At 44.7% G+C, this 24,294-nt stretch overlaps 1 protein-coding gene across 2 annotated transcripts in view; it reads left to right on the top strand.

Annotated features, from left to right (window-relative positions):
* The window catches only part of lamb2 (laminin, beta 2 (laminin S)), a 172,283-nt gene that overhangs the window by 89,882 nt on the left and 58,107 nt on the right, over positions 1-24,294 (top strand). For both annotated transcript variants that reach the window (XM_087994030.1, XM_087994029.1), the window contains exons 14-20: positions 1,354-1,512; positions 7,564-7,691; positions 9,609-9,729; positions 12,197-12,389; positions 16,277-16,420; positions 17,334-17,565; positions 24,043-24,206. In XM_087994030.1, the coding sequence (XP_087850156.1) occupies positions 1,354-1,512; positions 7,564-7,691; positions 9,609-9,729; positions 12,197-12,389; positions 16,277-16,420; positions 17,334-17,565; positions 24,043-24,206 (1,141 nt within the window). The remainder of the gene's footprint in view (positions 1-1,353; positions 1,513-7,563; positions 7,692-9,608; positions 9,730-12,196; positions 12,390-16,276; positions 16,421-17,333; positions 17,566-24,042; positions 24,207-24,294) is intronic.

Below are 24,294 nucleotides of genomic sequence, written 5' to 3'. Positions count from 1 at the left end.
TAAAAGCTCCACACGGACAAGGACCCATCATCGAGCAGGAAATGATCACTTCCTACAGTCCTCACAATGGTGATCTCAGCCTCAGAAGAGGTGCATGAGATGTCTGCACCTTCCTGACCTGTAAACAGACCTCGCAAAGTGACTTGTGGTTGGGAAAGAATTATAATTTGCAGTCAGGAGCCCTAAATGTTTGGCATTCCTAAACCCATTTCTGTCTTCACTAGGAGACAAAATTCTGGCCCAAGAGGAAAATAAACAGATAGCTAGGTTGATAGGCAGGAGAGAGTGGTGCTATAAAACTCTGTCAACATCTATATTTCTCTATCCCTCTGCCTGCAGTCACTATCTTCCTGCCTATGTCCTCTCCTAGTACACTGGGGCAGTGGACTTGAAATCTAGCTCTGCTATTCCTGAAGTCATCACAATAGTTACATGCTTTTATCAAAGTACACAAAGTTCTGAGTTTATCTCTCAGAAAGACACAACTGAACTGCAAAGTGGGATCAGCTTTCCGTTGTTAATAATAACTATTGTTTATTACAAATATATACATTCTAACCACAGGTTTAAAAATCTACGTACTGTGAACATGTAACTCTTCTAGTTAAAACTCTAACCCCTTTCTAATGTCCCTCTGTACACATACAGACAGAAACAATCGGTGTATGAGTGGAGGGGAAAACACATGGGTGAAGCAGTTCAATGGCTCCAGTCCACAGCATTTGTTGAGATGATACTTTTACTTCCTGGGGTTTCTGTTCCTTACTCTCTTTTTCTCCAAGTTCTTTCCACTTCTTCACAAGAAACACAGGCAGTTGCTGCACTAACTGCAAAGTCTGTTAGTTACATTAAAGGGCCCAGCTTTTGGCAACTGAGAGGGGACAGTAAATTTATGTTCATCATGTTTAGGTGTTTTATTGAAAAGAAATATGGATATCACGTGTGCTTTCAGCAGTCCAATGGCTTCTGCCAGTATCATTCATTCATACCCATAGGCTGCTCAGCAACACAGGAGCTCATCTCTCTCTCTCTGTGTCTCTTTCTATCTGTCTCTCTCTCTCTCTCTCTCTCTCTGTCCCTTTCTGTTTCTATCTCTCTCTCTGTCCGTCTCTGTCATACATTGGTGTTGAATTAACATGCTGTGCTATTAGTTAAATTTCCAGGGCCCTTCTGAGGTGGATGTTTGAGTTTCAGACTGTTCTATTGTGACATGGCTTCCTTTATTCCTTTAATAATTTGTTAATGCTTTGTTTGAATGATGAGCTGATGATTTAAACAGTGTCTGACAGCGCCTGCGTGTTTTTAATGTTATCTGCCACTTGTTTTTAACCAATAATCATTCCCCATGTCCAGGGAGCAACTCTTTTACATCGAGAGCACACTGAAAGTCGTCCTGTCACATGGACTGGAACTGGATTCGCAAAAGTTCCAGAAAGGGGCGTGTTGCAATTTCAGATTAATAACATTCCGTATTCGATGGAATATGACTTGGTAATCCGCTACGAACCACAGGTAATTAAAAGGGAAATTGTATTATATCAGTAAACAGGGAATGGATTCCTAATACAAGTAAGTAGTTCCTTGAATTGTGTGGCTTGCTAGGCCATTTCAGTTAAGAGGAGAAAGTGAGGTCTGCAGATGCTGGAGATCAGAGCTGAAAATGTGTTGCTGGAAAAGCGCAGCAGGTCAGGCAGCATCCAGGGAACAGGAGAATCGACGGAAGGGCTTGTGCCCGAAACGTCGATTCTCCTGTTCCCTGGATGCTGCCTGACCTGCTGCGCTTTTCCAGCAACACATTTTCAACCCCGCATTTCAGTTAAGAGTCAAACACATTACTGTGGATCTGGAGTCACATGCAGGTAAGACCAGGTGATGATGGCAGCTTTCTTTCCCTGAAGGACATGAGTGAGTCAGATGGGTTTTCCCAACAGTTGACAATGGTTTCACATCATCAGTAGATTCTTGATTCCAGACATTTTTTTTAAATCAAATTCAAATTCTACCATTTGTCTTGGCAGGATTTAAACTCGGGTGCCCAGAACATTAGCTGAGTTTTTTTATTCATCCACAGGATGAGGGTGTCGATGGCTAGGCAGTATTTATTGTCTATCCTTAATTACTCAGAGGGCAGTTAAGAGTCACCCACATTTTCGTGGGTCTGGAGTCACGTGTAGGCCAGACCAGGTAAGGATGGCAGTTTCCTTCTCTAATGGACAATAGTGACCCAGATGGGAATTCCAACAATTGACAGTGGATTCATTGTCATTATTAGACTCTTCATTCCAGATATTTATTGAATTCAAATTCCACCAACTTGGGTTGCACGGTGGCTCAGTGGTTAGTGCTGCTCCCTCACAGCACCCAGTTTCAATTCCCACACTGGGTGACTGTGTGGAGTTTGCACATTTTCCCAGTGTCTGCGTGGGTTTCCTCCGGGTGCTCCAGTTTCCTCCCACAGTCCAAAGATGTGCAGATTAGGAGAATTAGCGATGCTAAATTGCCCATAGTGCATGAATCAGGGGTAAATACAAGGTTGGGGAATGGGTCTGGGTGGGTTACTCTTTGGACGATCGGTGTGGACATGTTGGGTTGAAGGGCCTGTTTCCATACTGTAGGGAATCAAATCCAATCTAATCTAAAAACTGCCGTGGAGAGATTTAAACCCAGGTCCCCCAGAATGTTGTCAGGATCTCTGGATTAATAGTTGAGCAATAATACCGCCAGGCCACTGCCTTCCCAGAAGACTATAAGAGATATTATGGAGAAGTCCAACCCTGTAGACAACAAACACACAGGCCCTTTGCAACAAGGGTCAGTTAGTAGCGATCAGACGAGGAACCATGGCCAGAGGGTGAAACTGCATGATGAAAGATTTCAACTCATACCGTAGTGGACAGCTATGCAGGGCCTTGTGTAGAAAGCTCAGTATATGCTTCAAAGCATGTGTATCCTGCTTTTCAAATAACATCTACCCTTTCAGTTATCAGTTAATTTATTCACTGAGACTTTTTGCTTAAAAATTATGTTGTGAATATCTCCCAAACATTATTCGCGTTGAAAATGGTGCCAGATTAATATATTCCTTTAGGTTTCTAAAAGATTGTTAGTATCTGAAGAAATCCTCCGGCTGGGATTGGAAGGTGATGGACCTAGGCACAGGAAGAATTCACATATATAGAAGGGATCTCACAGTGTGTTGTGCATTGTGTCCCTGTCCCTGAGCTAGAAGTTCCAAGTTTGACTCCCATGACAGCAATTCTAGGCTGAGGAAAGAGCTATTATAATGCAGCCACAGATTAACGTTTTAATCCCTCCCAATATCTGTCAATGGCAGGTGGTAAGAGCAAAGAGTCTTTGTTGGCCACCTTTGGACAGAAATTGGATCCCCAGCCATCGCTGTCCATAGCTCTAGACAACAACATGCAGGTAAAAGGAAGTGTATGTTGCCACAGCAACTGAGACTACTTGGGAAGGGTTGGCTCAGTTGATGTGAGTCAATCCCTGTTCCAGCTGGGAAGGATGAGGGCCTGACCCTCCTTACCCTTCCCCGTGGTGGAGATGATGGGACTCTGAGTCAGACATGCTTTCAGGGACAAGATTAAAGTGGTGCCGGAAAAGCACATCAGGTTAGGCAGCATCTGAGGAGCAGGAAAATCGATGTTTTGGGCAAAAGACCTTCATCAGGAACAACCCAGGAAGAGGAAGACATCATACATAGTAAGTTGCCTCTACACTGCCCCTATGAAACAGTCGCAGACCAGGGACAGCACGGGGTTAGATATAGAGTAAAGCTCCTTCTATACTGTTCCCCATCAAACTCCCAGGACAGGGACAGCACAGGGTTAGATAGAAAGTAAAGCTCCTTCTACATTGTCCCCCATCAAACACTTCCAGGACAGGAACAGCTTAGTGTTAGATATATGTAGTAAAGCTTCCTCTACACTGTCTCCCATCAAACACTCCCAGGACAGGGACAGCATGGAGTTAGATCGAGAGTAAAGCTCCCTCTACACTGTCCCCCATCAAACACTGCCAGGGACAGGGACAGCACGGGGATAGATACAGAGTAAAGCTCACTCTACACTGTTCCCATCAAACACTCCCAGGACAGGGACAGCACAGGGTTAGATACAGAGTAAAGCTCCCTCTACACTGTCCCCATCAAACATTCCCAGGACAGGGACAGCACAGGGTTAGATACAGAGTAAAGCTCCCTCTACACTGTCCCCATCAAACATTCCCAGGACAGGGACAGCACAGGGTTAGATACAGAGTAAAATTATTCCTCTCCAGAGACTCCATCGCGTTTTGTCTTGTACTGACCTATTATTGTTTTGTTTGGGTTTCAAGAAAGTGAATCAATGCTTGGTTCTTTGTGGTTTTAGTCCAAGGCCATCCACTCAATGATCTGACTGCCACTTGGTCCAAAATTGATTCAATGGTATCAGTGGTACAATGGGTCTCTTGTCTCCCCCAGCCTCATGACCCTCTGTTGAAAATCTGACCTACAGCCCCACCTGCTGGACAATGGTTATTACGTTATGGCTCAGTTCCGATAGGTCATTGCAATAGTTGACCTTCACCCAGGGATGCGGAATGAGGGACTATTTTCACCAAACCATTTAGTGTGGGATTGGAACCCAAACCCAACTAAGAAAGGAGTGCACTGGCCCTTAATGCAGCTTCCAATCCCTGCTCCAATTTGCACAATGTGCCTGAGAGACACCTTTACATTGCTCCCACAACTCCAACATCTAAAAATAATTTCCTGTTACTCCAGCATTCAGGACTTAGTCTCCTTAATATTAATATTGTAACCTATTGTTCTGTGAATTGGGAACTTACAATCTACAAGGGGGTGGTTCACTCAAATTGCAGTGACTAATCTTCAGATTACAGAAAGGTTGCATGTTCTCTGAGTTGTTTTGTCACCATCATTTTACCAGACCACAGGGGCTGCTGTCTCATCAGAGAGAAGTGACTGGTGGTGATTTAACCTGAGGCCCACCAGACCTCAGGCAAGGGAACAGGTTGAGAAGCAGAGTCCTTCATGGCAACCTCAAACCAATGACAGGAATTCAACCCACATTGTTGGTATCACACTGCTCTGTAAACCAGCAATCCAGCCAACTGAGCTAAACCAATTCCCTCTCTGGAGTATGGAAAACTCGAGGCTGATGTATTTGAAGTAATTAATGACTCAAGGAATTGATGGGATAGACAGAGAGAAGCTCTTGCCTCTGGTGAGGTTAATCTCAAACAGGGGGTCACAGCCTTAACATTAGAACTAGGCTGTTCAGGGTTGTTAACAGGAAACATGTTTTCACACAAAGGTGAATGGAAATGGAGACATCTCTCCACCCCCCCCCCCCCCCCCCCCACATCCAAAAGAAAACTGTTGAGGCTGTGAGGGAATGAAAAATTGAGTCAAAATTCAAATCTGAGCCTTTTTTTAGGCAAGGACACTAAACGTTCTGGAAATGATGTAGGCAAATAAAGTTGAGATACTGATCAGCCATAATCTTAGTCAGTGGTGGAGGGAGGTTCAGCACTGAAGGACACACTCTTTTTCACATGTTACAGGTTTGATGGGTTGAAGGCTTCATATATCTAAGTGGTCTAACCCAACAAAATATAACTCTTAGCTTCATTATTTTAAATTACATAAACCAGGAAGAACTATTTTCGCTGCTTGGTGAATGGGTAGCAAGAGAGCATTAAATTAAAATCATTAAAGCGTTCTCGGGGATTTAAATATAGAAACATCGAGGGAAGCAGAACTCAGGATAATTTTTTAAAAGGAACAAGATAAGTGTTGAAAAAGATAAACTTGAAGGGATCTGCAGAGGGGGGTGAAATTAAACAAAGGGAGAGCTGGGCCAGATAGTTAACAGGGTAAAAACAATGACTGCAGATGCTGGAAACCAGATTCTGGATTAATGGATCCTCTGCCCTGAAGCTCTTACTCTATGCTACTTTCTCCCCACCCCCACCCTCCTCTAGCTTATCTCTTCACCCTTCAGGCTCTCTGCCTGTATTCCTCATGAAGGGCTTTTGCCCGAAACATCGATTTTACTGCTCCTCGGATGCTGCCTGAACTGCTGTGCTCTTCCAGCACCACTGATCCAGATAGTAAACAGCCCAGTGAAGCAAACCAGCCTCCTTCTGCACAGAACAATGTTTCAATTTGAGCCATTATGCAAGTTTTTGGCCCTTTATTCTTGAATGTGACGACTTTTAGGCAGCTGTCCTCCACTATATTGACCTGAGTAATATCCTACACTGTTAGCCAAGAGAATAAGTGTAAGAGTTTCAACAGCATGACCACTTCCGTCTAGAAGGACAAGGGCAGCAGATACATGGGAACACCATCTCCTGCAAGTTCCCCTCCAAGCCAATCACCATCCTGACTTGGAAATATATCACCGTTCCTTCACTGTCGCTGGGTCAGAATCCTGGAATTCCCTCCCTAAGGGCATTGTGGATGTAGAGACACACCAAAAACTGCAACAGCTCACCACCTTTACCAGAGCAATTAGAGATGGGCAGTAAATGTGGGACTAGCCAATCGTGTCCATACATCATAAACACCTTTTTAAAAAGCTTTTGGACCATGGAGCTTCATATCCATTTTTGTGCAGTATACAGTAATTGATTTTTCCCTCCATAATTCTGGAGCATTGAAATGTGTTGCAATGCCCTGGCTGAGATGAGCTGATTCAACTGTGAACAGGAAAGATGGCGATCACTTCCAATCCTTGGGATTCAGCTCCATGTCAGGCAGAATGTTGATGACACACTGCCAGGCAACATCACTGAACTCACCAAGACTGTTTCGATCAAACCAGCATCTCCCAGCCTCTACAAGAATAAAAGCAGCAGAGAACCACCACCTACGATGTCTCCTCCAAATGGCACAGCATCCTTACTGGGATTCATGTCACCATTCTTTCAGTGAGGGAATGTTACATTGGCAGAGGTGCCATCTTTCACATGAAATCTTAAACTGACTGCTGTTATTTTGAAGAAGAGCTGGGAATGTTTACCACACTTTGTTGGCCAGATTTCCCTGTCATTGATGTAGTGCTGTTTGTGGGAGGTTGCCTTGTACAAATCAGCTGTTGTATTTCCGAAATTTCAATACTGACTACACTTCAAAAGTATTTCTTTGGTCCTAAATCCATTTGGGACATTCTGAAATTGTGAAAGGCACTGTTAAAATGTATGTCTTAATTTAGAGGCACTGGTTGGAATGAAAGTTGATGTTATAATTGTAAAACAAGTCATAACTCTAGGATAGTTACTAATAATTCAATGAGGGAAATCAGAAGAGCTGTCTTTACCCAGAAAGCAGTGAGAATGCTCCACTTCCTTGCTGACTTGTTAAATTGAAATGATGTTGACAAACATGAGTGAAAAAAGAATATGAAAATATGGTGGTGAGAAGAAGGATGCAAGGAAGCTCATGATGTAAATATTAGCATGGATCAGTTGGGCCAAATGGCCTGTTACTGCGCTGTAAAGACTATGTAATTCTATGTGAGGTTTCTTTTCCTGTGACAGTTTCCAGAGGAATGGGAGAAAGTGTCCATTTCTATTATCCGGCCCGGCCCAATTCCTACCAGCAGCCCTTGTGGGAACACCATTCCTGCTGATGATCTGTTAGTTACAAGCTTGCCATCAGGCTTCAGGTAAGGGAGGTGCACTGAAGAATGAATGGGTTCAGCAGCATCTGGGTGTCCTAGTGCATGAATCACAAAAGTTAGTGTGCAGGTCTTAGTGAGGAAAATCAACAGAATGTTAGTGTTCATAGAGAGGGGAATTAAATATAAAACTAAGGGGGTTATGCTTCAGTTATACAGAGCATTAGTGAGGCCACATCTGGAGTATTGTGTACAGAATTGCTCTCCTTATTTAAGGAAGGGTGCAAATCTGTTGGAAGCTATTCAGAAAAGGTTTATTAGTGAGTCAATATAAAGTTAGACAAGCTTGGCCTGCATCTGCTGGAGTTGTGAAGAATAAGAGGTGACGTAGTTGAAACCTATAAAATCCTGAGAGGTCTTGACAGGGGATACGTGGAGAGGATGTTTCCTTTTGTGGGAGAACCTAGAACTAGAGGTCGTTGTTTAAAAATGAAGAGTTGTCCATTTAAGACAGATGCAAATAATTTTCTCAGAGATCTGTATCTCTGAAAGGCAATGGAAACAGTTTTTGAGAGATAGCTAGATTCCTGATGAAAAGGGATGGAATGGCATGGGGGGAGTGCAGAGGCAGGAATGTGGAGTAAATGAATCAGTCTTGACCTTATTAAATATGGAAGAGGCTTAAGGGGCTGAGTAGCCTACACATGCTCCTAATTTATTGTTTGTGTGTCTTAGGAAGTCAAAGATTTGCATGTGAGAAATTACTTTAAATATGTTTACAATCACCGAGTCTAACTAGTCCATTGCAACTATGTACCTAAACTAAACTAGTCCCACCTGCCTGTGTCTGACCCATATCCCTCCAAACATTTCCTATTCATGAACCTATGCAAATGCCCTTTAAATGTTGTAACTGTACCCGTACCCAACGCTTCCTCTGGCAGCTCATTCCATACATGCACACTCTCCTTTTTAAAACTTCCTTCTCTCACCTTGAAACTATGCCCCTTAGTTTTGAACTCACCCACCCTAGGGAAAACACCCTTGCTCTGCACCTTATCTATGCCCCTCATGATGTTATAAACCTCTGTGCGGTCACCCCTCAGCCTCCTACGCTCCTGTGAAAGAAGTCCCAGCCTCTCCTTATAACTCAAACCCTCCACTCCTGGCAGCATCCTGGTAAATCTCTCTGAACCCTCTCCAATTTAATAATATCGTTCACAGCCCAATGACCAAGCTGGTTAACTCTTTGTAATCCGAGATAACCTTCTTCACTGTTTCCTTCTCTAAATTTCTCTTTCTCTCACTCTCTCTGCAAAGGTTTCTCTCCATATTGCTGCCTCCTCTGTACCTGTCTGTAGGTTCATCGCTTCTCTTTCCATCAGTCTCCGTTAGTTGTCAATTATGGCAGCACCTTGTCTCTAGAGTCACAATGTTGTGGGAGTAATTGCCACACCAGACACAGGATCATGAAATAAAGTTTGGCAAATGAGGAACCCTCACTAACTCCACCCTCACCCTGAAGAACTCTCCCTAACACAGCCCTCACCCTCAGCAACTCTAACTCAAACCACCTTCTAAGGAACCCTCACTAACTCCACCCTCACCCTGAAGAACCCTCCCTAACACAGCCCTCACCCTCAGCAACTCTAACTCAAACCACCTTCTAAGGAACCCACACTAACTCAACCCTCACCCTGAGGACAATAGACAATAGGTGCAGGAGTAGGCCATTCAGCCCTTCGAGCCTGCACCGCCATTCAATATGATCATGGCTGATCATTCCTAATCAGTATCCTGTTCCTGCCTTAGTAACACAACCCTCACCCTGAGGGACCCTCACTAACTCAAACCTCACCCCGGGGGACCCTCACTAACACAGCCCTCACCCCAAGGAACCATCATGTCAGCTGTCAGTGACCATGTGGTTGCTGCAATTGTAGTCAGCTTCTTCTTATCTTTCAGGTATGTGGTCCTCCCTCAGCCAGTCTGCCTCGAACATGCAGTCAGCTACACAATCCGGTTTGAATTCAAACGTTATTCTTCCCGTGAGAGGATTCCTAATGCCAATATTCTTGTGGACTCTGTAAGTAATGGTGTGTGTATGTATTTTGGGTATTTAATAATAAGGGCCTTCTTAAATAATGACCTCGGCCCTGAACTGGATTTTGCGAATTGAAATAAACTTCTTACTCTGGTGCTTGGTAATGAACTAGGCCAGATGTTTGAATTAGTTGTAGGTGAGCACTTTGAAGAGAGTGATCATAATTCAGTTATGTTTAGTTGGGCGATGGAAAGGGATAGGTACATACCACAGGACAAGACTTATAGATGGGGCAAGGGCAATTATAATGCAATTAGGCATGACTGCATTGAATGCATAGAGTTGGGTAATTCTATAATGCATAGAATGGGGTAGCAAAATGCAGGGGATGGGGACAATGGAAATGTGGAGCTGGTTTAAGGAACAGGTATTGCGTGTCCTTGATAGGCATGTCCCTGTCAGGCAGGGAGAAAGTGATAAGGTAAGGGAACCATGGTTTACTACAGAAATTGCATCTCTTGTTAAGTGGAAGAAGGAGGACAATGTGACGATGGGACAAGATGGTTCAGATGAGGCGATGAAGAGTTACAGTTTAGCTAGGAAGGATTTAAAGAGAGAGTTAAGAAGAGCAAAGAGAGGACATGAGCAGTCTTTAGCAAATAGAATAAAGGAGAACCCTAAAGCTTTCTATCGGTATGACAGGAAAAAAAGGCTGATTAGGATAGAAAAGACAGAAGTGGAAAGTTGTGTGTGGACCCTGTGGAGATCAGAGAGGTGCTAAATGAATATTTCTCATCGGTTTTCATTCAGGAAAAGGAGAATATTGTTGAGGATAAAAGATATTAGACTAGAAAGGATCGAGGTTAGTAAGGAAGAGGTGTTATCAATTCTAGAAGGAGTGAAAATAGACAAGTCCCCTGGGCCGAATGGGATATATCTGAGGATTCCCTGGGAAGCTAGGGAGGAGATAGCAGAGTCTTTGACTTTAATCTTTGAGTCGTCATTGTCTACAGGTTTGGTACCAGACGACTGGAGGGGATTGCACATGTTGTGCCCTTGTTCAAGAAGGGCAGTAGAGATGACCCAGGTAATTATAGAACAGTGAGCCTTACGCGTGTTGTAGGAAAAGGTTTGGAAAGGATTATAATAGATAGGATTTATAATCATCTAGCAAGCAACAATTTGATTTCAGAGAGTTAACATGGTTTTGTCAAGGGCAGGTCATGTCTCACAAACCTCATTGAGTTTTTGAGAAGGTGACCAAGTACGTAGATGAGGGTAGGGCAGTTGACATGGTATACATGGACTTCAGTAAAGCCTTTGATAAGGTTTCACATGATAAGCTTTTGGAGAAAATGCAGAGGCATGGGTTTGAGGGTGATTTAGCAGTTTGATAGAAACTGGCTTTCTGAAAGAAGGCAGCGAGTGGTGGCTGATGGAAAATATTCAGCCTGGAGTCCTGTCACGAGTGGTGTGCCACAAGGATCTGTTTTGGGACCACTGCTGTTTGTCATTTTTATAAATGACTTAGATGTAGGCATAGGTGGATGGGTTAGTAAGTTTGCAGATAACACTAAAGTCTATACAAAACTGCCCACAGTGATGGGTGCATTAGTCAGAGGGAAGTGGCTCTGGGTGGGTTACTCTTCGGAGGGTCGGTGTGGACTGGTTGGGCCGAAGGGCCTGTTTCCACACTGTAGGGAATCTAATCTAATCTAAAACGCTAGTGCGGCCACACTTGCAATATTGTGTACAGTTCTGGTCGCCCCATTACAGGAAGGATGTGGAAGCATTGGAAAAGGTGAAGAGGAGATTGACCAGGATGTTGCCTGGTCTGGAGGGAGGGTCTTATGAGGAAAGGCTGAGAGACTTGGTCCGTTTTCATTGGGGAGAAGAAGGCTAAGAGGGGATTTAATAGAGACATACAAGATGATCAGAGGATTAGATAGGGTAGACAGTGAAAGTGTTTTTCCTAGGATGATGACGTCAGCTTGTATGAGGGGGTATAACTACAAATTGAGGGGTGATAGATTTAAGACAGATGTCAGAGGCAGGTTCTTTACTCAGAGAGTGGTAAGGGCATGGAATGCCCTGCCTGCCAATGTAGTTAACTCAGCCACATTAGGAGCATTTAAACAGTCCTTGGATAAGCACATGGATGATGATATGATAGTGCAGGGGAATGGGCTTAGATTAGTTTACAGGTCGGCGAAACATCGAGGGCTGAAGGGCCTGTTCTGTGCTGTATTGTTCTATGTTCTTTTACTGGGAAGTTATGTGTACAATCTAGCACTGGAATCTGAGAACTGAACATGGTCGCCTCCAAACCATGTTACTGAGGTAATGGTCACTGAGAAACTGGCATCTTGCATATTCTTTGATGACACGTTGAGAAGACAAAACACTGAGCATTACACACTACTGTGGAGTATTTCCAGTCAACTTCCAGTTCCACTCATCACAGATTGCCGAGCAAAGAGTGCATCCAACGGTTTGATTTCTGTTGTAGATCGTGTTGGTTCCTCGCTATTCCTCCATGGAGATGTTTATTGCCGGAGATGCTGCCTCTATCAGGAGGAAGGAGACCTTTGAGCGTTATCGCTGCCATGAGAACAGCATCCCAGTTGTCAAGCCAACAATAACGGACATCTGTGCCAAACTGATCAGCAGCATGTCAGCTATAATTCACAACGGGGCTTTGCGTAAGTATGGGATTCATTTGTATTGTTACAATAAACTTTTAGACTGTGACCTGATGTCAATTAAATATCCATCCACTCCCTCCACCACCAGCACACAGTTGCAATTCACCAAGGCTTCTCCTTCCAAACCTGGGATGTCTCCCACTACCTTCCCTTCCCCTCCAATGAGACACTTCATCCATATTTGAAGCAATACTGGTGTTTCTTCACTGTCGCTGGGTAAAAAAATCACAGATCTCCAAAACTGTCAACATTGTGGCAGAATTTGGACCACATGAACAGGAGCAATTCAAGTAAATGGCCTATCATCATCTTCACATGGTACATCGCGTATGGGCACTAGCTGTTGCTTTTGGTGTTGATTTGTGAAAAGGATAGTCAGTAAAGTAATAGCCGTAAATTAAGTAACAAAATAAGATTTATTTGTTTAATCCAGTTGTCACTAGAGGGTTATAAATGGCAGTTTGTAGGTTGTATGCTTCTTAGAACCGTAGAAATGATTCAGCACAGAGGGGGGTAATTTGGCCCATTTTGTCTATGCCTACTCAAAGACCCAAAGATGCCCTTTATAATCCCATCTTCTGTGAGATTTGAGAGATCAGGGGAAGGCAAATGTCCTTGACAACTGCATCTGCAGGAAGTGTGTCCACCAGCACAGACCACATGGATTGGCCACCCTGAGGTGTTGGACCACTGTTATTATCACTCAACTGAAATCCAGAAACTCAGCTAATGTCCTGGGGACACTGGTCTGAATCCAACCACAACGTATGGTGGAATTAGAGTTCTGTTAAAAAATATCTGGAGTTAACAATATTGTGAAACTCTTATCAATTCTCAGGGAAAAACAAAATCTGGTTCACTATATTGGATCTAATAATGAATAATAAACCTGATTTAATTAGTGACTTACTTGTCCATGAACATTTGTCAAATAGAATCTGGCAGATGATGTTTCCTGTGGATAAGAGTGAGATTGTCTATTTCGGCCAGACAAATAAAAGGGCAAATAAGGAAGGATGTCTTGACCCTGGAGGGAGTTCAATGCAGGTTTACAAGGATGATACCTAGACTTCAGGGCTTAAGTTATGAGGAGAGATTTCACAAATTAGAATTTAGAAGGTTGAGGGGCGATCTAATTGAGGGTTTCAGGGTATAATCAGGGAAAGACAAGGTACATAAAGATAAATTATTGACGATTCTAGAATTGGGGACAGAAGAACTAAGAGTGTGGTGCTGGGAAAGCACAGCAGGTCAGGCAGCATCCGAGAAGCAGGAAAATCAATGTTTCAAGCAAAAGCCCTTCATCAGGAATGAGGCTGGGAGCCTCAGGGGTGGAAAGATAAATGGGATGGGGGGTGGGGCTGGGGGGAAGGTAACTGAGAGTGCAGTAGGTGGATGGAGGTGGGGATGGTCAGAGAGGAAGGTGGAGCGGATAGGTGGGAAGGAAGATTGACAGGTAGGACAGGTCATGAGGGTGGTGCTGAGCTGGAAGGTTGGAACTAGGGTAAGGTGGGGGGAGGGGAAATGAGGAAACCTGTGAAGTCCAATTTGATGCCCTGGGGTTGGAGGGTCCCAAAGTGGAAGATCAGGCGTTCTTCCTCCAGGCGTCAGGTGGTAAGAGTGTGGTGATGGAGGAGGCCCAGGACCTGCATGTCCCCGGGAGAGTGGGAGGGGAAGTTAAAGTGTTCAGCCACAGGGCAGTGGGGTTGATTGGTGCGGATGTCCCGAACCCGGACACGCAATGGGTATCCTCCCACTTCCTCCAGTGGAAAAGGGTAGCCATGGGCACCCGCATGGGCCCCAACTATGCCTGTTGCTTTGTCAGCCACGTAGAACAGTCTATCTTTCGTAGTTACACCGGCACCAATCTCCACCTTTTCCTCCACTACATTGATGACTGGTTCGGCATCACCTCGTGCTTCCATGAGGAGGGTGAACAGTTCAGCAACTTCACCAACACATTTCACCCCGACCTTAAATTCCACTGGATCATCTCTGTTACCTCTGTCCCCTCCCTGCACCTCTCCATCTCCATCAATAGTGACCAACTCATTTTCTACAAACCCACCGACTCCCACAGCTACCTGGATTACATCGCCTCCCAGTTTAGGAGAAAGTGAGGACTGCAGATGCTGGAGATCAGAGTCGAGAGTGTGGTGTTGGAACAGCAGGTCAGGCAGCATCTGACGACCAGTAGAATCGACGTTTTGGGCCAGAGCCCTTCATCAGGAATGATGAACCTGCCTTTTCCTGATGAAGGGCTCTGACCCAAAATGTCAATTCTCCTGCTGCTATGCTGCTGCCTGACCTGTTGTGCTTTTCCAGCACCACACTATTGACTCTAATCTCCAGCATCTGCAGTCCTCACTTTCGCATAAGAATTAGGGCCAGGCCATTTAGGAGAGATGTTACAAAGCACTTCTACATGCAGAGAGTAGTGGAGATTTGGTACTATCTTTCTCAAATGGCAGTCATGCAAATTCAATTGTAACATTTAAATCTGTGACAGACAAATTTGTATTAAGCAAAGTTTCAAGGGATATGGACTCAAGGCAGCCATCTGGAGTTAGGCCACAGATCTTACTGAATGGCGGAGAAAACTTCAGGGGCTGAATGGCCTTCTGCTGTTCCTATGTTGCTAAATGCTTTACAATTACGTGGAGGTTAGCTAGATCTGAGTTAAGTACTGCCTACAGATAGTGGCATTGGCCTGAGGGAGCTGGATGTTGATAACAACTAGAGAGAAATTCGGGGGTGACATTTGGCTGAAAGAATTCGTAATCACTCAGGAATTGTTTTTGATTTGATTAGATGGTTCACAGTAGTTGTTATTATTCTTCTTCAAGGCATAGTCATTTTTGATTTGGATTGCATTGTCTGAAATTATCTTTGGAAGCAGATTCAGCAATAACTTTCAAAATGGAATTAGATAAATACCTGAAAAAAATATACAGGGCCAGATGCAAAAATTGAATTGAATTGAATTTATTGTCCCGTGTCCTGAGGCACAGTGAAAAGCTTTGTCTTATGAGCAATCCAGGCAGATCAAGCAGTTAAGTAGCATAGATAGTAAATAATAGGTAAACAGCAGTAAAACAAAAACACAGGTACAGGTGAATGTTAAGAGTTTGTGAGTCCATTCAGTATTCTAACAACAGTAGGGTAGGAACTGTTTTGAAACCGGCTGGTGCGTGTGTTCAGGCTTCTGTACCTTCTCCCCGATGGTAGAGGTTGTAGAAAAACATTGCCAGGGTGGGATGGATCTTTGAGAATGCTGGTGGCCTTTCCTTGACAGCGGGCCTGGTAGATGGATTCTATAGATGGGAGGTTGGCCTTTGTGATTGTCTGGGCCGAGTTCACCACTCTCTGTAACCGTCTCCGATCTTGAATGGTACAGCTGCCATACCAGGTAGTGATACATCCAATCAGAATGCTCTCGATGGCACACCTATAAAAGTTGGCAAGGGTATTCGCCGTGATGCCAAATTCCCTCAGCTGCCTGAGGAAGGAGAGACGTTGTTGGGCCTTTGTAACCAGTGCGTCCACATGAAGAGTCCAAGGAAGCTTGTTGTGGATGACCACCCCCAGGAGCTTGACACTCTCCACTCGTTCCATCTCTGTGCTGTTAATGTGTAGGGGGGCATGAGTAACATCCCGCCGAAAGTCTATAATGAGTTCCTTGGTTTTGCCGGCATTGAGAGCTAGGTTGTTCTCAGTGCACCATTTTTCCAGTGAGAGTGGAACTAACTGAATGGCGCTAGAGCTGGCAAGAGCTACAACAGACCATGTGACCTCCTCCTGTGCTGTCAGATTCAATGATTTATTAATGATAACACTAACCAGGTTCAATAAGTGAAAGTCTTTGTTGTTTTGTGTGCTTTCAGCTTGCCAGTGTGACCCTCAGGGTTCACTGAGTTCGGAGTGTGAGTTGAATGGGGGGCAATGTCGTTGCAAGCCCAGAGTGATCGGCCGACAGTGTCAACAGTGTGCTCCTGGAACATATGGCTTTGGCCCAGTGGGCTGTCAAGGTAAGAGAGTGAGAGAAAGAAACTCTCTTGCTAATCCTTGTTAGCAGCAACAAAAGCAATTTCAAACTCTTTGCGATTGATCAGGATGCTGGGATGAGTAGATATTTATTTAGTGTTTGCAGCTCTCTGCCCTGACTGGCAGTGAGAGAATGTTGACTCCAAAGCTTGTTCATTCATTCCTGTAGCCTCTCTTGTGCTGTTTATATAAGGCAGCTGCAGTTACAGTAGAACGTGAGGTCTGCAGATGCTGGAGATCAAAGTTGAGAGTGTGGTGCTGGAAAAACACAGTAGGTCAAGCAGCATCTGAGGAGCAGGAAAATCGACATTTCAGGCATAAACCCTTCATCAAAAAAGGTTTATGCCTGAAACGTCGATTCTCCTGCTCCTCAGATGCTGCTTGACCTGCTGTGCTTTCAGCACCACACTCTCAACAGCTGCAGTTATAGCACAGCCCAACCCAGATTTCATTGAATTGTGAAACAGGACCAAGGGGCTGAATGGTCTCTGCCTGCCCTGCTGTTTCTGTACTTAATGCTCCCATCTTGATAGAAGTAAATTGAAATTAATTGTTTCCACTGGAAGGTGGGTCAGTAACCAAAAGAAACAGATTGAAGTTAATTGTTTAAAAGAGGGGGAATGATGATAAATGTATAAATATTCAGAGTTGTTGCCTGTGTTGGTGGTGGAAGATTTTACCAGACATTTTCACATAGAAGTTGAAAGGGAAGGGGAGAAGTTGCTGGGCTAAGGTGAAAGAGCACGGAGGATGGACTAGTTCAGCAGCTCTTTCAAAAATCTGGTGCAGGCATTTTAGGTTCAAAAAGTCTTCTTCTAAACTGAGGCACAAGGTGATCTGCCTGTGGTTAGAGTGTGTGGTTTAGCAAACAAACTCTGTTTTTCTCTCTGCCTACAGCTTGTAATTGTAAGCGGGAGGGATCGTACAACACGTTCTGTGACCAGCTGACTGGGCAGTGCCAATGCCGGGCTGGAGCATTCGGTCGGCAGTGCAGAGAATGCCAACCTGGTCACTGGGGCTTCCCAAGCTGCCAGCCGTGTCACTGCAATGGGCTTGCGGAGAGCTGTGACCAACAGACTGGTACCTGCCTTAACTGCCGGGGCAACACTGTGGGACAAAACTGTGAGCGGTAATATCCCAATCAGACAAAGTGATCTCCTTGAGACACATATGCTTTGAACAGCTGAGGTACTGAACATAGAACATAGAACATAGAACAATACAGCACAGAACAGGCCCTTCGGCCCACGATGTTGTGCCGAACTTCTAACCTAGATTAAGTACCCATCCATGTACCTATCCAAATGCCGCTTAAAGGTCGCCAATGATTCCGACTCTACCACTCCCACGGGCAGCGCATTCCATGCCCCCACCACTCTCTGGGTAAAGAACCCACCCCTGACATCTCCCCTATACCTTCCACCCTTCACCTTAAATTTATGTCCCCTTGTAACACTCTGTTGTACCCGGGGAAAAAGTTTCTGACTGTCTACTCTATCTATTCCTCTGATCATCTTATAAACCTCTATCAAGTCACCCCTCATCCTTCGCCGTTCCAATGAGAAAAGGCCTAGCATTCTCAACCTATCCTCGTACGACTTCCTCTCCATTCCAGGCAACATCCTGGTAAATCTTCTCTGCACCCTCTCCAAAGCTTCCACATCTTTCCTAAAGTGAGGCGACCAGAACTGCACACAGTACTCCAACTGTGGCCTAACCAAAGTCCTGTACAGCTGCAACATCACTTCACGACTCTTGAATTCAATCCCTCTGCTAATGAACGATAATACTCCATAGGCCTTCTTACAAACTCTATCCACCTGAGTGGCAACCTTCAAAGATCTATGTACATAGACCCCAAGATCCCTCTGTTCCTCCACCTGACTAAGAACCCTACCATTAACCCTGTATTCCGCATTCTTATTTGTTCTTCCAAAATGGACAACCTCACACTTGGCAGGGTTGAACTCCATCTGCCACTCCTCAGCCCAGCTCTGCATCATATCTAAGTCCCTCTGCAGCCGACAACAGCCCTCCTCACTGTCCACAACTCCACCTATCTTCGTATCATCTGCAAATTTACTGACCCACCCTTCGACTCCCTCATCTAAGTCATTAATAAAAATTACAAACAGCAGAGGACCCAGAACTGATCCCTGCGGAACTCCACTTGTAACTGGGCTCCAGGCTGAATATTTACCATCTACCACCACTCTCTGCCTTCGACCGGTTAGCCAGTTTTCTATCCAATTGGCCAAATTTCCCTCTATCCCATGCCTCCTGACTTTCCGCATAAGCCTACCATAGGGAACCTTATCAAATGCCTTCCTAAAATCCATGTACACTACATCCACTGCTCTACCCTCATCCACATGCTTGGTCACCTCCTCGAAGAATTCAATAAGACTTGTAAGGCAAGACCTACCCTTCACAAATCCGTGCTGGCTGTCCCTAATCAAGCAGTGTCTTTCCAGATACTCATAAATCCTATCCCTCAGTACCATTTCCATTACTTTGCCTACCACAGAAGTAAGACTAACAGGCCTGTAATTCCCGGGGTTATCCCTATTCCCTTTTTTGAACAGGGGCACAACATTCGCTACTCTCCAGTCCCCTGGTACCACCCCCGTTGCCAGTGAAGACGAGAAGATCATTGCCAACGGTACTGCAATTTCCTCTCTTGCTTCCCACATAATCCTAGGATATATCCCGTCAGGCCCGAGGGACTTGTCTATCTTCAAGTTGTTCAAAATGTCCAACACATCTTCCTTCCTAACAGGTATCTCTTCTAGCTTACCAGTCCATTTCACACTCTCCTCTTCTACAATACGGTCCCTCTCGTTCGTAAATACTGAAGAGAAGTACTTGTTCAAGACCTCTCCTATCTCTTCCGACTCAATACACAGTCTCCCACTACTGTCCTTGATCGGACCTACCCTCGTTCTCGTCATTCTCATGTTTCTCACATACGCATAAAATGCCTTGGGTTATCCTTGATCCTATCCGCCAACGATTTTTCATGCCCTCTCTTAGCTCTCCTAATCCCTTTCTTCAGGTCCCTTCTGGCTATCCTGTATCCCTCCACTGCTCTGTCTGAATCCTGTTTCCTCAACCTTATGTAAGCCTCCTTCTTCCTCTTTACCAGACATTCAACCTCTCTCGTCAACCAAGGCTCCCTCACACGACCATTTCTCTCCTGCCTGATAGGTACATACATATCATGGACACGTCGTATCTGCTCTTTGAAAAGTTCCACATTTCCACCACATCCTTCCCTGACAGCCTATGCTCCCAACGTATGCTCCTCAAATCCTGCCTTACAGCATCGTAATTTCCCTTCCCCCAATTATAAAATCTACCTTGTTGTGCGCACCTATCTCTCTCCATAACCAAGGTGAAAGTCACAGAATTGTGGTCACCATCACCAAAATGTTCACCCACTAACAAGCCCACCACTTGTCCCGGTTCATTACCGAGTACCAAATCCAATATGGCCTCCCCTCTGGTTGGACAATCTACATACTGCGTTAGAAAAGCTTCCTGGACACACTGCACAAACACCGCCCCATCCAATCTACTTGATCTAAAGAGCTTCCAATCAATATTTGGGAAGTTGAAGTCGCCCATGACTACGACCCTGTGGCTTCTGCACCTTTCCAAAATCTGTTTCCCAATCTGTTTCTCCACATCTCTGCTGCTATTGGGGGGCCTATAGTAAACACCCAACAAGGTGACTGCACCTTTCCTATTTCTGACTTCAGCCCATACTACCTCCAGAGGCAGATCCCCCTCAAACTTCCTTTCTGCAGCCGTTATACCATTTCTAATTAGCAATGCCACCCCCCCTCCTTTTTTCCCACCCTCCCTAATCTTACTGAAACACCTGTAACCAGGAACCTCCAACAGCCATTCCTGTCCCACATCTATCCACGTTTCCGTGATGGCCACAACATCGTAGTCCCAGGTACCGATCCACGCCTTAAGTTCACCCACCTTATTTCTGATACTCCTTGCGTTGAAGTATACGCACTTGAGCCCATCTCTGTGTCCGCAAGTAGTCCCTGTCAGTGCTACCTTCTCCACAGCCTCCCTACAGTCTTGGGCATCCTGACACACAGCTAGCTTACTTGCTGGACTACAAGTCCGGATCCCATTCCCCTGCCAAATTAGTTTAAACCCCCCCGAAGAGTGCTAGCAAACCTACCCCCCAGGATATTGGTGCCCTTCTGGTTCAGGTGCAACCCGTCCTGTTTGTACAGGTCCCACCTTCCCCAGAATGCAGTCCAATTGTCCAAATATCTGAAGCCCTCCCTCCTACACCAGCCTTGCAGCCACGTGTTCAACTGCACTCTCTCCCTATTCTTTGCCTCACTGTCACGTGGCACCGGCAACAACCCAGAGATGGCGACTCTGTCCGTCTTGGCTTTTAGCTTCCAGCCTAACTCCTTGAGCTCTTGAATGACCTCCCCACCCCTCTTCCTACCTATGTCATTGGTGCCAATGTGTACCATGACTTCTGGCTGCACACCCTCCCCCTTAAGGATTCTGAAGACACGGTCTGAGACGTCTCGGACCCTAGCACCCGGAGGCAACAAACCATCCGTGAGTCTCGCCCATGTCCAGAGAACCGCCTGTCCGTCCCTCTAACTAGAAAGTCCCCTATAACTAGCGCTCTCCTCCTCTCCCCCTTTCCCTTCTGAGTCTCAGAGCCACAGACCCCTTCACTGCAGCTTACACCTGCAACGCTGTCCCCCCCAACAGTTTCCAAAGCTGTATACTTATTTTTTAGGGGAACGACCACAGGGGAACCCTGCACTGCCTGCTTCTTCCCCTTCCCACCTCTAACTGTTACCCAGCTACCTCTGTTCTCCGGCGTAACTATGTCCCTGTAGCTTCTATCAATCACCCTCTCAGCCTCTCGAATAATCCTCAGTTCATCCAACTCCAGTTCCAGTTCCCTAACTCGTTCGGTGAGGATCAGGATCTGACTGCATTTCCTGCAGACGAAGTCGGCAGGAGTATCGGTGGTCACCCCTACCTCAAACATCCTGCAGGAGGAACATTCCACTGCCTGCGCTGCCATGACTGTACACTTTCTCCAAAAACAAGAACACTGAGTCAATAACACTGAGTCACTTACCTGGGGTCTAGAACACACCCACTCAAATACTAATCACTTACCTTCCCGCCCAGCTGTGCGCTCCAACCTCACTTCCGCTGCTCCCACTCAAATGACCATTGGTGATTAAAGGGTGAGTATTTATATTCACAGCTCTCCTTCCCGGCTGCCCCTCTGTTTGCCGTCACTTCCTCTGCTGCTCCCGCTCTTTTTGTGAAGAGAGAAAAAAAAACACAGCTGCCCGCTACAGGTAAGTAATTTTGAAGATGTAGGATGGATCGTGGCAAATGTTAAAAAGTGTTTCACTGTATTTTACTGTCTTTCTCACTAAAATACAGTCATTTAAAATCATTCCCAACCATTGAATAATAAGAAATTTACAACAGAAACGGGCTATTCAGTGATCTCTGACCAGGCAAGCTCTTTGTGAGATAAATCCTAAACTAATTCCACTCCTCAGCACTCTCCCAATGACCCCATATGAATTCCAAACCGTTTCTACTACCACACACTCTTCCCATGGCCCTGGATAATCCCAAATTTGTTCCACTGCACCATTCTCACCCCAAATCCTGTATGATTTCCCGAAGTAATCTTACTGCTCAACTCTCCTGACAGCCCTGTATCATTCCAAACAAATCCCATTGACCTGCTCTCTTCTCATAGTTTCTGTTCCTCCTCTGCTTCACATATTTATCTATAATGTTCCCTTAAAAGTTGCAGTGTCTGGATTTCAATTATTCCCTGTAGCAAAGTATTCCTTCGAGAAATATGCAGTGCATTAAAGTTGACCCTGTGTCTCATATGTGCTTTTTGACTCTTTTCCTCATTCTGTTTTTCTGTCATTACTCCTTATCTGTAATATATTTTTAGTTCCGGGTATGTCTGAAACCTGGACAATCAACAGCTTCCACTTTTGTAGACAAATTCATCCTGGTCTTTCTCCCCTGGTCAAGCAGTGAATCATAACAACAGATTGATGGACCAGCATCAGAGCAGAGTATTGACTGCAGCTGGGTAAGATTTAACCTTTCACCCTGGGTGGAGAGCATTCCTCCTGGGAAATCTGTGCTGGCACTAGCTCTTCAACTGGAATTCCTTACTCCAATCCCATTTCTTGGTATTTTTTTTCCGTTTTGTTTTCCTTTCAACTCCTGATCCAATTCCTATTTGACAAATGTTATGTTACTGACTTCTTGTTCATATTGGGTAAAATCATCTTACCTTCTGATTAATTTTGTGTTTGGAAAAAATACTAAGAACACCAGTAGCAAATTCAGGAGGTCATAGACAGGCTGGTGAAATGGCTGGACACACGTCAGATGCAATTCAATGCAGAGGAGCGTGAAGTGATGCATTTAGAGAGAGGATGAGGAGAGGCAATATAAACTGAATAGATCTTTGAAACCAGTCAGACAAATTGACAAGGGTTGGGAAAACCTTATAAGATCCTTGACTCTGTAAATACAGAATTTCTGTCTGGATCCCAGCAGGAGTATTGGGTCTATTTCTGAGTTTTGAGATTTAAAATAAAGTTAAAGCTTTAGAAAGAACAAAGAGATTTATTACAATGGTAACAGTGAAGTAGTGCTTCACTAATGTGGAGAGACTGGGGTTACTCTTCAGACACCAGAGAGCCTAAGCAGAGATTTGATAATAGAATGATGACAGCACAGAAGGTCCATGCTGGCTCTGTGCAAGAGCAGCTCAGTGAGGCCCAGTCCTTACCTTTCCCCCCCTGTAGTACTGTAATCTTTTTCCATGAAAATTCTGGTGGGGTAATTGATGAGAAATTGTTTCCTGTGGCAGGTAGATCAGAGATTTCTAGTAATTGATAAAGCAGTTGGGGAAGATGAAGATAATTTTTTTTGCATCATTACTATGGTCTCGAGTGTATTGCCTGAAAGAGTAATGGAAGCAGATAGCTCAGTCAGACTCTTGGTTCCTGTTTTTAATGATGTGAACAAACTGATGAAAGCACTTGTGAAATGTGCAAAAACCTTTGCTAAGGGATTTTTTTTTATCCTGAGCACTGCAAAATAACATAAGTAAATATAAAGAATAACAAAATCATTTGTCTCTCATTTCTATACAACGATGGAAAAATAAATCCTGGAATCAATAAATTATCATTTTGGATTTAGAACTTCCATTAATTTTTAAAAATATTTAACTTTGGACATGTGATTAAACTGGTTTGAGGGATCCTCCTAATCATTAACCTAAGCCTTCCTCTAACACTAGTATTGGTATTTCCCTCCATTCCTTCTGTCTCGTAGGTAATAGATAGCATAAGTCATCAGCGATGGCTGGTGATCTGAGCGATGTACTTGGAACATGGATGGGGTTTTCAAGATTCTAGAAATCCTCTCTCCAACCCAATTATGTTGGCAGTGTAAATAGTTAATAAAGGTTATTGCTCAGCAGCACTCAGCATTCTCTCTCTACAACCTCAGTATGATCTCACAATGTCTTCTTGCTGTACAGATGTGCTGCCGGTTACTATGGAAACCCCATACTGGGTTCTGGGGATCAGTGCCGTCCTTGCCCATGCCCTGGAGCTCTCAGCAGTGGACGACATTTTGCCACCTCATGCTACCAGGATCCTGGGACGAGACAAGTGGTGTGTAACTGCGACGAAGGTTACACAGGTAGGTGACTGTGAAGGAACATACTCTGAGCGATGGGCCCTCAGTGCTACACTTTCCAAGAGGTTCTGTAGATGGAGGTAAAGAGGAG

The sequence above is a fragment of the Chiloscyllium plagiosum genome, unplaced genomic scaffold (genome assembly GCF_037043375.1).
Source record: "Chiloscyllium plagiosum isolate Xiang-an unplaced genomic scaffold, Cpla_swu_hap1 HiC_scaffold_14, whole genome shotgun sequence".
Taxonomy (NCBI): Eukaryota; Metazoa; Chordata; class Chondrichthyes; order Orectolobiformes; family Hemiscylliidae; genus Chiloscyllium; species Chiloscyllium plagiosum.
The sequence above is the reverse complement of the archived record's forward strand: the minus strand, read 5'-3'. Positions and strand labels throughout refer to the sequence as shown.